The sequence below is a fragment of the Acomys minous genome (assembly GCF_964271855.1).
Source record: "Acomys minous genome assembly, chromosome: 15".
Taxonomy (NCBI): Eukaryota; Metazoa; Chordata; class Mammalia; order Rodentia; family Muridae; genus Acomys; species Acomys minous.
The window spans coordinates 69,056,303-69,071,115 of NC_140497.1; the positions used below are offsets into that span (position 1 = coordinate 69,056,303).

Here is a 14,813-nt window from a genome sequence, read left to right on the forward strand (position 1 = left end):
TGGTCAGTGTCAGTAAGTATTAGAAACAAAATGTAAACCTGAAAATGGAATTTACACTTTCCTTTTTTTTCATGGAAAAATAATACAAACTAAGAAAAACCAATATAGCATCTCTTTATACTTTGATACAACAAACATATTTAAAGAGTACAAGCATTAAAATTAACAAAAAGCATTCTCTATTGCTCATGAATGGGAATAAGCCACTAGCAAATAAAAATGCATGACATAATGCTAAGTAAATAACATGTAATACTGTTACCTACAATCTACCTACAACTTTCTTCTTAAAATTCTAATTAATTTAACAATGTGCTAAGACACCAAAAAAGCTGTTGTTAATTGTTTCTCTTCATATAAACATATTTATTATTAAGAAGTAGAATCCCTATTTTTACATCTACAGCATGTTTCAGAAACAATAAAACTTGAGGTTAATATTTGTTTTTTCTTAAGGAACACAGCCATTATTGGGCTGTTATAACCAACAGGATTTAACTAATATTTTATTTCAAGTTAATTTTATATTATAGAAAAGAAAGCAATATTGGAAAGAAGAAGAAGTAGAATCCCAAATATTGTGCAAGAGCCCAACTGGTGCGTCCACCAGTCTCCCTTGCACATGCACTCCCAAACCTCAGACAGAGGCAGCATCCTACATCTAGTGTCCAGGCCTAATCTGCTGAGCCCCCACCCCGACCCCATGCTCTCCTTCAACCTCCAGGCTGAGACTAGGATGCACATCTTGTCTACTACTCCAGAATCCTCTGTGTCCACAGACTTCAATCCACCACAACATATCCAACTTCCACATAACATGCTCTGTCCCATTCTACTGTGCCCACATAAGATATAGAACCAATTAAAAAAGGCCACTTGCCTATATTTCTTCACAAAATATAAATATGAAAACTCAAAACAGTATGTTCCCCCTAAATCCACCAGTCCTACAGGAGAGCTCTCATTACTTAAATAGACTCCAGAACATCTAGCTCAAAGAAACTATCATAAACTTTCAAGAATTAAAGAAGTTTAAAGAAACAGAGAAATAGCTTAATGAACTTAAAGAAAATAATGCCTACGTGATGCTCAAGAAAACATAAAGCATGAGACGATGAAAATGATGATGACATCACACAATTCAAACACCAAATTCAAAAGAGATGTAAATGCTGAAAAGAACTTATAAACAAAGATCAATATAAAAAAACTGAATAACCCAACTGAAAAACTTAGGAGAAATCTTTAATAGTAGAATGAATATCAGGAATCAAAGATAATTACTGACATTACTGAAATACTGAGGACAACTAGGAACACAAACAAACAAAGAAAACAATGTAATCATCACACACCTTTAAATAACATCTTTAAGGATTTATGGTCTCAACTCTACAAGGAAAAGACTGGCAGACTGGCTGAGTGGATTAAAAAACAAAAGTCCATCTTTTTGCTTTCTACAGAAAACTCAGTTTATCTTAAAGTAGACACTCCTAAAAGTTAGTAGGTGGCAAAAAACATTCCAACCAAATTCAACCAGGAAGCAAGAAAGTGTTGATAACCTAATATTTGACTAAATAGACTTCTTCAAGCTAAAACTAATCAGAAGAAATACTGAAGATATCTCTATTCTAAACATATATGCACCAAACTCTTGGCACACCCAATTTCATAAAAAGTGATCTACTTAATGAAAGAAACAAATTAACATCAATCCATTAATAGTATATGATTTCAGTGTCCTACTTTCTGCAATGGACCAGTCATCTGAACAAAAAATTAACAGAGAAGTATCACAATTAATTCACTACTGGCTTAACAGACATCTACAGATTATTCTATCCCAACACAAGAGAATATACATTCTACTCAGCACAACACGGAAGGTTCTCTAAAAGTTATATCCTGCGGGACACACAAATTATTTTTCTTTTTTGGTTTTTGAGATAGAGTTTCTCTGTATGACTGAGCCCTGGCTGTCCTAGACTTACTTTGTAGACCAGGCTGGCCTTGAATATATAGCCACCTGCCTCTGCCCCAAGAGTGCTGAGATTAATGGTGTGTGCTATCATGCCTAGCTTTAAAATTTTTTTTAATAATTCAGAAAGATTGAAAGAATTGAATAACTCTTAGCTGGGTGTGGTGGTGCATACCTGTAATCTCAGCACTCTAGGAGGCAGAGGCAGGAGAATCTCTGTGAGTTCAAGGTCTATAAAATTGAGTCCAGGACATCCAAGGCTATGCAGAGAAACCTTATCTCAAAAAGACAAAACAGAAAACAAAAAAAAAAACAAAAAAAAGAAAGAAAGAAAGAAAGAAAGAAAAGAAATAACTCTGTATCTGAACTTACTAAAACTTTAAAAACCAACAGCAAACAAATTCCAGTTATGTACACAAAGTCATAAATAACTCATAACAGAATGATTAAGAGATCAAAAATGGGAGCCGGGAGTGGTGGCGCACGCCTTTAATCCCAGCACTCAGGAGCCAGAGGCAGGCGGGTTGCTATGAGTTCGAGGCCAGCCTGGTCTACAAAGTGAGTCCAGGATGGCCAAGGCTACACAGAGAAACCCTGTCTCGAAAAACCAAAAGAGAGATCAAAAATGGAAAAAAAAAAACCTTCCAACAAAAATGAAAACAGAACCCAACAAAACTGCTGGAACATACTGAAAGGAGTCCTATGAGGGAAATTTATAAGTGCTTACATTATGACATTTAAAAAAGCAAAAATAGCTTAATGATGCAACTCAAAAAGTTAGATAAGCAAGAACAAACCAAATCCAAACTCAGTCTATAGCAAGAAACAATATAAATCAGAGCAGAAATTAATAAAATAGAAGCAAAGAAAGCAATACAAAGAATTAACAAATGTAGGAGTTGAGTCTCTGAAGAGATAAATAAGACTGGCAGGCCCTTAACCCAACTAGCCAAAAGAAGTAGAGGACCCAAATGAACAGAATAAGAAATGAACAAGGAAACATTACAACCGACCCCAAAGAATTAAGAATATTATAAGTAAATACTTAAAAAAAAAAAAAAAACGTGCTCCAGTAAGTTGAAAAATCTAAAAGAGGCAGGGCGTGGTGGCGCACGCCTTTAATCCCAGCACTTGGGAGGCAGAGGCAGGCGGATCGCTGTGAGTTCGAGGCCAGCCTGGTCTACAAAGTGAGTCCAGGACAGCCAAGGCTACACAGAGAGACTCTGTCTCGAAAAACCAAAAAGAAAAAAAAGAAAAAAAAAAAGAAAGAAAGAAAAATCTAAAAGAATTGGACAAATTTTTAGATTTATCCAAATCACAAGAGGAAGTGAATTACGTATCAATTTTTTAAATAGAAAAAAAAAAGCAGCAACCATTTCATTTCCTTCTTGAAATTCCCTGGCATGAGTGACTTATATACTAGTTGAGCATAATTAACTTCTAGGACTTATGTAATTAAATCCAAAATCCTAACAAGATATGTACAATCCATCAGGGGTTCAAACTCTGAGGGAAAACAATAATGATATCGAATACTCAAGACTGCTATGCTTTCAGGAAACCAAAGATAGCCAAAACATAGACTCTGAGATTGTTCAGTGTTCTGTCCATCCTAGATGGGTGCCAAATACAGAAGCAAAGAACTCATTTTGAGTATCTAGTTCAGTGAAATTTATGGGAACTGCAGAAAAGTAGCTCACATCTAACTTTAAAATCATAAATGTATCCACATAAGAACTGCCTAGACACTAAGGCACCAGCCAAGGACAATACAGGCGGTAAACTTCAAACCCCTACCCAGATCTAGCCAATGGGCAGAACATTCTCCACAGTTGAGTGGAGAGTGGGGTATGACTTTCTCACGTACTCTGGTGCCTCACCTTTGACCATGTCCCCTGGAGGGGGAGACCTGGTGGCACTCAGAGGAAGGACAGCAGGCTACCAAGAAGAGACTTGATACCCTATGAACATATACAGGGGAGGTAATCCCCCTCAGTCACAGTCATAGGGGAGGGGAATAAGGGAAAAATGGGAGGGAGGGAGGGAGGAATGGGAGGATATAAGGGATGGGATAACCATTGAGATGTAACAAGAATATATTAATAAAAATAAATCAATAAAAAATAAAAAAAGAACTGCTTAGACAAATCAAGTCTATGACCGGAACCATGTAATATAAATCAATAGCTGTATTACGGTACTGAGTTTAAGGTAGCAATGTAGCAATAAGTAGCTGGAACACTCATGTTCATGAGCTAGTTATGTTGAATGTAATATATTTTTCCAAAAAATCTGATCTAAGCTTCTAGAAAACAAAATAGTTTAAAAACTACTAAAGCAAATATAGAATTGTTGGTTTGGAATAAGCTTCAATTTCTATAAAATTGAACTGCCCTGTACAAAATATATCTGTGGAGACCAAAAACAGAGGAGTATTTGCCCAGACCTGAGAAGAAGAAGAAAATGGAAGGTGGCTGGTTAAGGATACTGGGATTCAGGTAGAGGAAGGAATGATGGTAAGAACTGCAATGATTACTACATATCATTGACTTATAAGCCAATTATGATATATGACATTTATCTTAAAACTTAAGCTATTATCACCACCACTCCAATCTAATTTCCCATACAAGCCTACAGAAGTAGATGCCTCATCTTTGCTGAAAAGTTTTCCATAGCAGCGGGTCTTGAAGGAATAAGGTAGTCAGGTGGTTAAATGCATTGAGAATAATGGGAATGAGATTTCTTACTACTTGAGGTCTGTCCTATACTAGATTGGAGGAGTTGATGTGAACCTGTGGTTTCTAGATTATAAACATACATAGTTGTTGTCAAGGGAAGTTTTTGTCAACTTGACAGAGGGTTAGGGTCATCTGGGAAGAAGGAACTGAATCAAGAAAATGCTTCCATAAGATCAGCTTGTGAGTGAGTCTGTGGAACACTTTCCTTTTTAATGTGGATGGCCTCTGCATCAGCTCTAACATCCAGAGTCAAGCCTGTTTGAGTTCTTCCCCTGACTGTGATGTGGAACTACAAGCTGAAATACACTCTCCACACCCCATCCCACTCCCAAGTTGCTGCTGGTAATGGTGCTTTATCACAGCCACAAAAACCTAAAATAGATACAGTCGGTCTCAGAGTTTCAGTCTCTCTCCCTCCCACCCCCCCCACCCCCGACCTTGTGTGTGCATGTGCACATGCACGCATGCATGCACACACAACTGCGCATGTTACAACCCTACCTTATCCAGAAAAAAACAGAATCAAGGGTATGCCAGTATTAAGGACACTGGTCTTGGATTCTAAATGCCATGGTCCACTAACAATAAATCAGGTGTTTCCAGAGAAATAACTGACTCCAGAATTAAAAGTAAGCTGAGGGGCTGGAGAGATGGCTCAGAGGTTAAGAGCACTGTCTGTTCTTCCAAAGGTTCTGAGTTCAATTCCCAGCAACCCATGGTGGCTCACAACCACCTATAATGAGATCTGATGCCCTCTTCTGGCCTGCAGGTGTACATGCAGGCAACACACTGTATATATAATAATAAATAAATAAATCTTTTTAAAAAATAAATAAATAAATAATAAAAGTAAGCTGGAATATCTTATATCTCTCAACTCCCAAAAAGGTAGCATTTCAAAAATGACAGATTCATAACAAAAGAAGGAATGAGCTAAAATAAAAGTAAATAATGAAATTTATCACTATCTGAATATTAGAATAAATGATAGTTAAATATTGTAACACTACAAGCAAAGCCAAATTAGTAAAATTCACCATGATGCCTTAAGTCTGAAGAGTAACAATTCAGTCTGCTGTTTGAAAGACATTTTCACTTCTCTTAAGAAGTTTAAGTAAGAGGCTGGGAAGGTGGCTCTGTAGACGAAGCAACAGAAGCATAAGCGTCAGGACATGAGTCTGGATTCTTAGCACTGGCTGCAGGCACTGGGGGGGGCTGCACAGATGTGTCCCCCGAGCTGTGCACTGGCTGCAGGCACTGGGGGGCGGGGCTGCACAGATATGTCCCCCCGAGCTGTGCACTGGCTACAGGCACTGGGGGGAGGGGGGGGCTGCACAGATGTGGTGCCCCGAGCTGTGCACTGGCTGCAGGCACTGGGGGGGGGGGGGCTGCACAGATGTGGTCCCCCAAGCTGTGCAATGGCTGCAGGCACTAGGAGGGGGGCTGCACAGATGTGTCCCCCAAGCTGTGCACTGGCTGCAGGCACTGGGGCGGGGGGCGTTGCACAGATGTGTCCCCCGAGCTATGCACTGGCTGCAGGCACTGGGGGGTGGCTGCACAGATGTGTCCCCCAAGCTTGCTGGCCAACCAGTCTAGCCCAAACACCCAGCTCCAAATTTAGCACACAGATCCTGTCTTAAAAACAGGTAGAGAGAAACAGAAGAAGATACTCCACTATCAACCAGATCTGCACATGTGCACACCTCGCCGCACAATTCACACATACAGAAGCACACCAAAAGAGGGAAGGGAGGGGAGGGCAAGTTTTGCCTCAGGAAGCATAAAGTCCTACATTTGATCCCCAGAACTCCCTTGGAAGTAAAAAATATAACAAAAACATTAATAATATAAGAAACACGGCTAGAGAGATGGCTCCTCTTCCTGAGATCCTGAATTCAATTCATAGCACCCACATGGCAGCTCACAACCAGCTATTAACTGTAGGCCCATGGAATTCCCAAGGAATCTAATGCTCTCTTCTGGTGTGCAGACATATATACAAACAAAACATCCACATACATAAAGCACACATTTTTTTTTAAAGCATAAGATTACTTTGTAATTCAAATGCTGATATCTGTACCCACCCCACCCCCATATCTGGTTGCAATCCTTGTTCCAAGAATCTGTCTTAATCTTGTTTAAACACTGCTCCCAAGTTGTCCACTGATATACCAATAAAGTAGCTTACTGCCAATCACGAGCAGGGGAGAGAATAGAGCTAGACTTCCTGCCAGCCAGGGAGGAGGAGCTGGAGGAGGAAGTAGGGGATTCAGCCAAGGATAGAGGTTCAGGAGACATCAGGAGAGAGAAGCTGGAGCAAGAACGCTATAAAGTGCAAGTATCTCTGAGACGTAAGCTGGGGGGAACCAGTTTGGCTTAGGGGGCTATGAATAGAGAAATAACTGCTCAGTTATTGTATTGTGAATCTTGTTTAACAAATAATATAACAGAGTCTCAATTATTTGAGTAATAGCTATGATAGGAAAGTGAGAAACAAACACAATTTTATATAAATAACTTTAACAGTAGAAAATAATAACTTACCCAAATTCTCCTGGTCATTCTTATCATCTTTTTCAGAATTATTGCTTCTAGACATTACATAATTCTGGAGCCTGGATGGTCCACTTAAGAACAGAACAAACCACAAGATTTGTGTTTTTATAATATAAAGTTCTGTAAGTCTAAATGTCATGATCATGTCTTAACTGTCATCTGTTTCTTTCTTATGAAACTAAAAGCAATACAATAGGTGATCAAGAATGTATTTCCATACAGTATAGAGCAAGGACTATGATTCAGTCAAATATATCTAAATGAGATAAAGAGAGACAGGCACTACATGTTCAATTTCATTTTATATTGTTTCTTTTCTAAATTAGGATATGCTTGACGGTTTCTTTTATTTTTTGTGAAAGAATGTTATTATTGGACTTGACGAAATTATAAATGATGCACTAATTAATTTAAAAGATTCTAGCTGAACCTGGTAGTACATGCCTATAATCCTAGCACACAAACCTCGAGACACGAGTATTGCAAACTCAAGACTACATAAGGAGGCCCAGGGCCTGAACTACATAGTGTGTCCTCCTCTAAGTAATAGTGACAATTCCTCAAACAGCAAAGAATCCATAGTCCTCCCTTCAAATGCTGAAAATCTGCTCTAATTTGCTGGTCATTCACTTTTAGAGGTTTTTAAAGTTCGCAAATAATACAAGCAGAGTAATTTCACTTGTCCAGGGTTAGTAAATGTTTTGACAATACATCCACAAATTCTCTGACAATGTTTGTTTCAAAAGATAAAGCCTTATTTTCCTTTTTTTAAATGAAATCTTGTCTTGTGATGACCTTAAGTCATTAAAGGCATTTGATTTCCTTTATGGTTACTTTCTTCTCTCAGATCATTGATTTGTAGGAAGCCAAATGCCATATGACAAGAAACGAAAGTCAACTACCAAAAGAAAACAAGGAATTGCAACCTACAGCCAATAACTATGTGGGACATAAATGGATCCTGTAGGTGTAGTCAAGTCTTCAAAGAGATACGAGAGAAAGGTACTTCCAAACCTCAACTAGCTAGCCAAGCCTTGCCCAAATTTCTGGCCCACAGAAAGTATAAAAAAATACATGTTTGCAAGACAGTAGCAAAAATAAAATTATGTTTGGGAGTAAATTGCTACATATAAATGCATAACTAGTCTAGTGAATATATAGTCTATTATCACTACACTGTATACACACCTTTCTTCCAAAATTGAATTTTTAGGGTCTCTCAAATCCAAGTTAGACTCCATTTGTATCTTACTTGTATATTTCCCAGTATGAAACTTTAAATGAGCATTCTGTGATGTCATAACACTGTTTTGATACTTAGAGCCTCCAGTAGGTCTATAAAAAAAAAAAAGTTTTAAAATTATTTTTCTTCAAAAGTTCTTTTGGCTACAAGTATTAGTTCATCATGTTCAGACCTAAGATTAACAACCTGGTTCACAAAGGTATCTGGAGACTACCAAGATTCCAAAATAAAATAAAATAAAATATAAAAAATTAGAGAACCTGGCTTGACAATAATAATTAAATAAAAATGACACCAGCCGGGTGTGGTGGCACACGCCTTTAATCCCAGCACTGGGCAGGCAGATCGCTGTGAGTTCAAGGCCAGCCTGGTCTACACAGTGAGTCCAGGACACACAAGACTACCCAGAGAAACCCTGTCTTGGAAGAAAAAAAAAAAAAGACACGAAGTGACATTAACTCCAAACAGTCTATGACATATAGTATACAACTAAATACCTATTATTCCTAATTTCTTGTGAGGAAACAAGTTCAGAGCACCTATGTGTCATCTAACTAATTACAAAGTCCGGATTTAATAACAACTTTGTCAGAATCCTTTGTGCTTTTTCTCACTCTGACTAGGATATAACACAGACAAACTACTAAATTTTGAACAGGAGAGGAAAAAAAACAAACAAACCAAAGATAGCTAAATATTTAGGTAAGAGACAGCTAAACACAACAAAAATTACCCAGAAACATGAAGACTCTTCTGCGTTAGCTCTGCCTTGTTGCTTTCCAATGACTCACTCTGGGAACTGGAGATTCTATTGCGGCCACTAACCCTTCCTCCAGAACCCTTCACATTTAAAGACTTCTGTACTCTTGAGCTGCTGCCTGTCTTCCGTCTTTTTGGTGGAACAGATTTTTCCCCAACGTTTTTAGATAAGTGATTTTTATCTTTCTTTTTTCTATTGTGATATACCACTGAGGATTCATTTTCTTTTGAAGAATTACTATCAACAGAGCCTGAAAGATTTGATAACAATTTTAAATTAGCATGTTTGTTCAAAGATCTGGCTCACTGAATTACCAACATTATTATATTTACATATTAAATATACATACCAATTTCATGAGTTAGATTTGCTTCCACATAACAAAGTTTTAATTTTTTTCAACTGCATTTACAAGGCATGTACTAGAGTTTTTAAATCCATCAAAAAAAGTCTTTAAACAATCTTTTCTCTGGCTCTGTCCATTCCTTGCCTGACCATGTATAATGGTCAATGCTGTCAACTTAACAGTATCTGAAGCTCCCCTAGGAGGTGGGTCTGGGCATGCCTACCACAGGCTATCTTGATTGTGTTAACTAAGGTGAGAAGACCCACCCACACCCATGTGAGTGGCACCATTCCTTGGCTGCCATCTTGTATCCTGGATGATACAGGTGGAGAAAAGGGTTTGAGTAGCAGCATGCATTCATTGTTCTCGGCTTCCTGTATGTGGATGCAATATAAGGAGCTAACTCCTCTACAACTATAAGCCAAAATAAATCCTTTCTCTCTTTTTTGTCAGAGTATTTTATCACAGCAACAGAAAGATAACATCCTTAGTATCTGAGTGGTTCCTGTAATTCCAAATTTTTCTGTTTATCACCTTTGCAGGAACCTATCTACCCATAGCAGATATTTACGAAAATAGCACTCAATTCTACCTGTCCATCATTGCCATCTCTTTATGGTCTTCATCTTCACCTATCTTTTAAACATCTATCATTACCCCATAGAGAATGACTCTAATCCATTTCAATAAAGAAGATTGAATAAAACACTTACCTATCTCTGGTTTCACCACCCACCAGTCAGATGGATGCTGAGAAAGTCTACCACTTCTTCTGGCAGTTGAAGTCACTTCTTCAGGAACAATTTTGTTCTTGGATTTATAGGAAAAACATTTCTTTCCAGATTTTTTCCTATCTTCTTGAGTGCTATTCTTTTTTTTCTTGTTTTCTAATATAAAAAAAAGAACATAAAAACCATTCAAAATATCAGTTTTTAGATGTTCACAAGAGATTTTTAAATAAATAAAATTCAATTACAGAAACATCTTACATTTATTCCATGCGCTACTTTCACCTCTATTTCTTTAAAAAGCGGTATTTTCAATCAGATCTGTGATTTTCTGTCAATTAAATGTAAACATTTCATTTTCCTTGTCATAATGTAAGTGTTTATATGTATATGTGCATGCAGGCACATGCATACAGGTGCACATGGGGGGGAGGACAAGTTTAAATGCCATTTCATCTTCTTATTGCTTGTTTGTTTGTTTTTATTTAGAGAGCTACTGCCTATAACTCACCACTTAGGCTATGCTGGCTGCCCATCAAGCTTCAGGGACCTTCCTATCTCTGCCTCCCTCATACTAGTATTACAAATGCATGAAACAACAGCCTTTTTTTTCTCCAGTTATAATTTTTCAACCTGGGTTTTGGGGATCAAACTCAGGTCATTCTAGCTGAAAGGCAAGTACTGAACTATCCTTAGTCTAACTGTCTTTTGAAAAACAAAACATTGTTTCCTTTTACTTACCACTGCTCAAAAAAAGACAAATTACTGCCTTTCACTTTAATTGTTTTGAAATCTACTTTTGGGAGAGTAAATTGAATATGACTAAATTTTAAACCTTGAAATGAGGTTACTTTGGATTAACTCCTCTGGTGCAATCTATGTATCCTTAAAACTTGTGATCAGAGAGAATAGCAGGAAAAACAAAAAATTAGTGGCACAAGAAACTAGGCACTGTTAGCTTTGATGGTGGACAAGGACCATCTGTCTAGGATTATGGGTACCAAGAAAGGGCAGAAAAGGCAAGGAGCAGACCTCTCAGTCACACCAGAAGGAATAGAGCTACACAAAATCTTTTTTTTTAATTTTTTATTAATTTATTCTTGTTACATCTCAATGGTTATCCCATTCCTTGTATCCTCCCATTCTTCCCTCCCTCCCATTTCCCCTTATTTCCCTCCCCTATGACTGTGACTGAGGGGGACCTCCTCCCCCTGTATATGTTCATAGGGTATCAAGTCTCTTCTTGGTAACCTGCTGTCCTTCCTCTGAGTACCACCAGGTCTCCCCCTCCAGGGGACATGGTCAAATATGAGGCACCAGAGTTTAGCTACACAAAATCTTAAGATCTTTGTTTCAGTCCTGCAAAACTTCTGACCTAAAGAACTATATACAAGATTTTTTGAAAATTAGGTGTGTTTTTTAAGCTACCAAGTGTGTGGTAATTCGTAACAATGTTTCTGTATTAGGAACTTAAAAAAAAAAAATGGCCAGGCGTGGTGGCGCACGCCTTTAATCCCAGCACTCGGGAGGCAGAGGCAGGCGGATTGCTGTGAGTTCGAGGCCAGCCTGGTCTACAAAGTGAGTCCAGGATGGCCAAGGCTACACAGAGAAACCCTGTCTCAAAAAACAAACAAACAAAAAAAATGAAGTGAGTTTGCACTGAACTGCACTTACAGAGATTCCCAGAAAGTACCCCAAAACGGCCTGTGAATCTTTGTGGGCAGCTTTACTCTGCCTACCCTCCCAAATAGTGACCACTATAAAATGATGCAAGAACACTCGTGTTCTGAGTTAATATAAACACTTACCAGCAGCTGGCACACGTTTCTTGTGGACAGGCTCATTTGTCACCTCATCACAGTCTTCCATACTTCTTTTTGAATTTATTTGTAACTTGTCTTTGCCAATATTTGACATATTTGTACTTTCATTAGTACCCTGTCCCATATTAAGCTGTTCTTCAACTACTTTACACTTAGTCACTCTTTTCTGCTTCTGTTTTATAGTCCTTTGGATTTGAGATGGGTTTTTGGCATTCTCAGAATGCATTTTACTTTCTGTAGATCTACAGTCACTTTCCAACTCATTTGTACAACTAGTCCTCAGGTTTTCTTCAACAGAGAGCTGGGATTTCTCTATGGAGGGAGTCTTAGGAGACTGTGTGTCATTTATCAAAGTCTCAGCTGATCCGCTATGAGGTTTCTCCTTTGACTTCTTATTTTGAAGAGTTGCAATGTTTTCAGGAGATGGCCCATGGTTCCTCATATGTCTGCCTTTACTTGGTATCGTCACCCACGGATGACTTGCAAAACTTCTTTCTGACTCATCAATAATGAATTCATCTTCTAACAATTTCATGTCATTTGCAAAAGATGAAAAAGGTGGAATTGCTGCTGTGTGCCTAACAATTAAACTGAAATAAAACATTATTTTAACAACTAAAGTAACTGAAGTTTCATGGTTGTTTAGTGAATAAAGTATTCTATAAAGGAAATAAATTACTTATCTGCTAAAAGAACAGTTCTCACATCTACTGAATTTTCTCTTAATCTTCCCTCCATTTCACGATACTAAGAAGATCATAGAAATTTAAAGCTGGGCATTTACTGTGATGCCCCACATTAATATACATTCCAAAACCTTAAAATTCAGAACTGTATAATTATAGCCTAAATGTATTTACTTACAATAGAAAATACATGCCATATCTATGTTTGATGAAAGTATTTGTACAGACATCTGTATTTCTTTATATGTAAAACATAACATTATTAAATATAATAAATCACCGTATCTAATAATTTGAGATCAATAACATAACTGATCTTGAATGTTTCTCAGCTTTTTTATATCTGACAGATCTCCATTCATAATAGCACCATAATATATGAACTATAATATACAAAATTTGATTTTTAGCTCCAAATCTCAAGCTTATCTTCACACATAGTTCAATATTACAATAACGGCTCAGAATTGACTAGGTTACCACAGGCACAAGAAATATCATGCTACAAAAAGAGGAAAAGATGATTCTTATCACCAAACAGACAATGGAATACAATCTATTTTCATGAGGTTAAATAATACTAACCTGCATAGCCCTCTTTCCCTACATCCTTAACCCTAAATTTACTTTACTAAAGAAACATTAACAAACTTGCATATACAAAGAGTTACAAAATAGTTTTAACTCTAATCACAGCTTATTATCTGGCAATATTTGTTAAAATATTCATAAAAGGACAAATGTTTGTATGTCAGGCAATTTACCCATTCAGTAATTATCCCTGTTGGTGTTTGTTTGTTTTATGTTTTATTTTTGATTGTCAATTTGACATAAACTACTGTTTTCCAATAGGGAAACACAATTGAAAAAATGATTAGCAAGCCTATGGAGCATTTCCTTAATAAGTGACTGACATGGGAGGGCCCAGCCCCCAGCCCATTGTTGGCAGTGCCACCCATAGGCAGTCAATCCTAGATGGTTTAAGCAGGCTGAGCAAGCCACGGGAAGCAACCCAGTAAGCAGCACTTCCCAGCTCTTGCCTCCAGGGTCCTGCCATGAGTTCCTGCCCTAACCTCCCTCACTGCCAGAGTAAAACCTGAGAGTTGTAAGCCAAAATAAACTTTCCTCCTCATGTTTCTTTTGATCAAGGTCTTTAACAGAGCAGAAGAACCTCTAACTAGAGCACAAGTCATATCATTTACAGTGACACAGTGAAAAAACTAAGAGTAGGATTAAATTAGTCAAAGGATTTTAATCAGATAGATTCATTTTTCACTGTTGTTTTCTATACCAGTCTTAAGCAAACCATACAATTCAGTGAGATATGCAAAAATCAAAAAGGGGAGTAAATGCCCAGACTATAGTATATACACTCCTGTTTTAAACTTTTAAGAAAATCTACTTGTTTTTATTCATAATAGAAGCAATGACAGACTGGAAGAAATAAACACTAGGAATAGTGAAAGACATTTGATTTCTTCCAACAAAGAAAGCAGTAGTTCTCATCCCTAGCTGCTTTTAATTCTAGGTGTAGCCGAGCCTGAGATTACTTATATGCACATTATTGAATGACTCAAGTATTTTAAGTATATAGAACACATTAAATTTTATTCTACGATATCTTTAGCCATCAGAGAAACACATATTAAAACTCTGAGATTTTATCCAGAATGCCTAAGACTTAAAAAAAAAAAAAAAAAAAAAACACCAAATTTTGGCATGAGTGTGGGAAAATGTGAGTGTTCACTCACTCACTACTAGTGAGAGTGCAAATTAATATAGCTACTATGGACATCAGGGTGGTGATTCCTCAAATAGCTAGAAATAGATCTATCAAATAATTCAACCACACCACCCTTGAGTATATACCCAAAGGACTCTTTATCCTACTACAGAGATACCTGCTCATCCATAGTCAATGATGGTGCATATCACAGATGAGCGTAGTA

General features: G+C 37.4%; 1 protein-coding gene across 3 annotated transcripts in view; it reads right to left on the reverse strand.

Annotated features, from left to right (window-relative positions):
* The window catches only part of CENPC (centromere protein C), a 47,521-nt gene that overhangs the window by 17,060 nt on the left and 15,648 nt on the right, over window positions 1-14,813 (reverse strand). For all 3 annotated transcript variants that reach the window (XM_084760530.1, XM_084760531.1, XM_084760532.1), the window contains 5 exons: window positions 12,164-12,768; window positions 10,341-10,514; window positions 9,255-9,531; window positions 8,467-8,613; window positions 7,267-7,349 (listed from right to left, as the gene is read on the reverse strand). In XM_084760530.1, coding sequence (XP_084616656.1) covers window positions 7,267-7,349; window positions 8,467-8,613; window positions 9,255-9,531; window positions 10,341-10,514; window positions 12,164-12,768 — 1,286 coding nt within the window. The remainder of the gene's footprint in view (window positions 1-7,266; window positions 7,350-8,466; window positions 8,614-9,254; window positions 9,532-10,340; window positions 10,515-12,163; window positions 12,769-14,813) is intronic.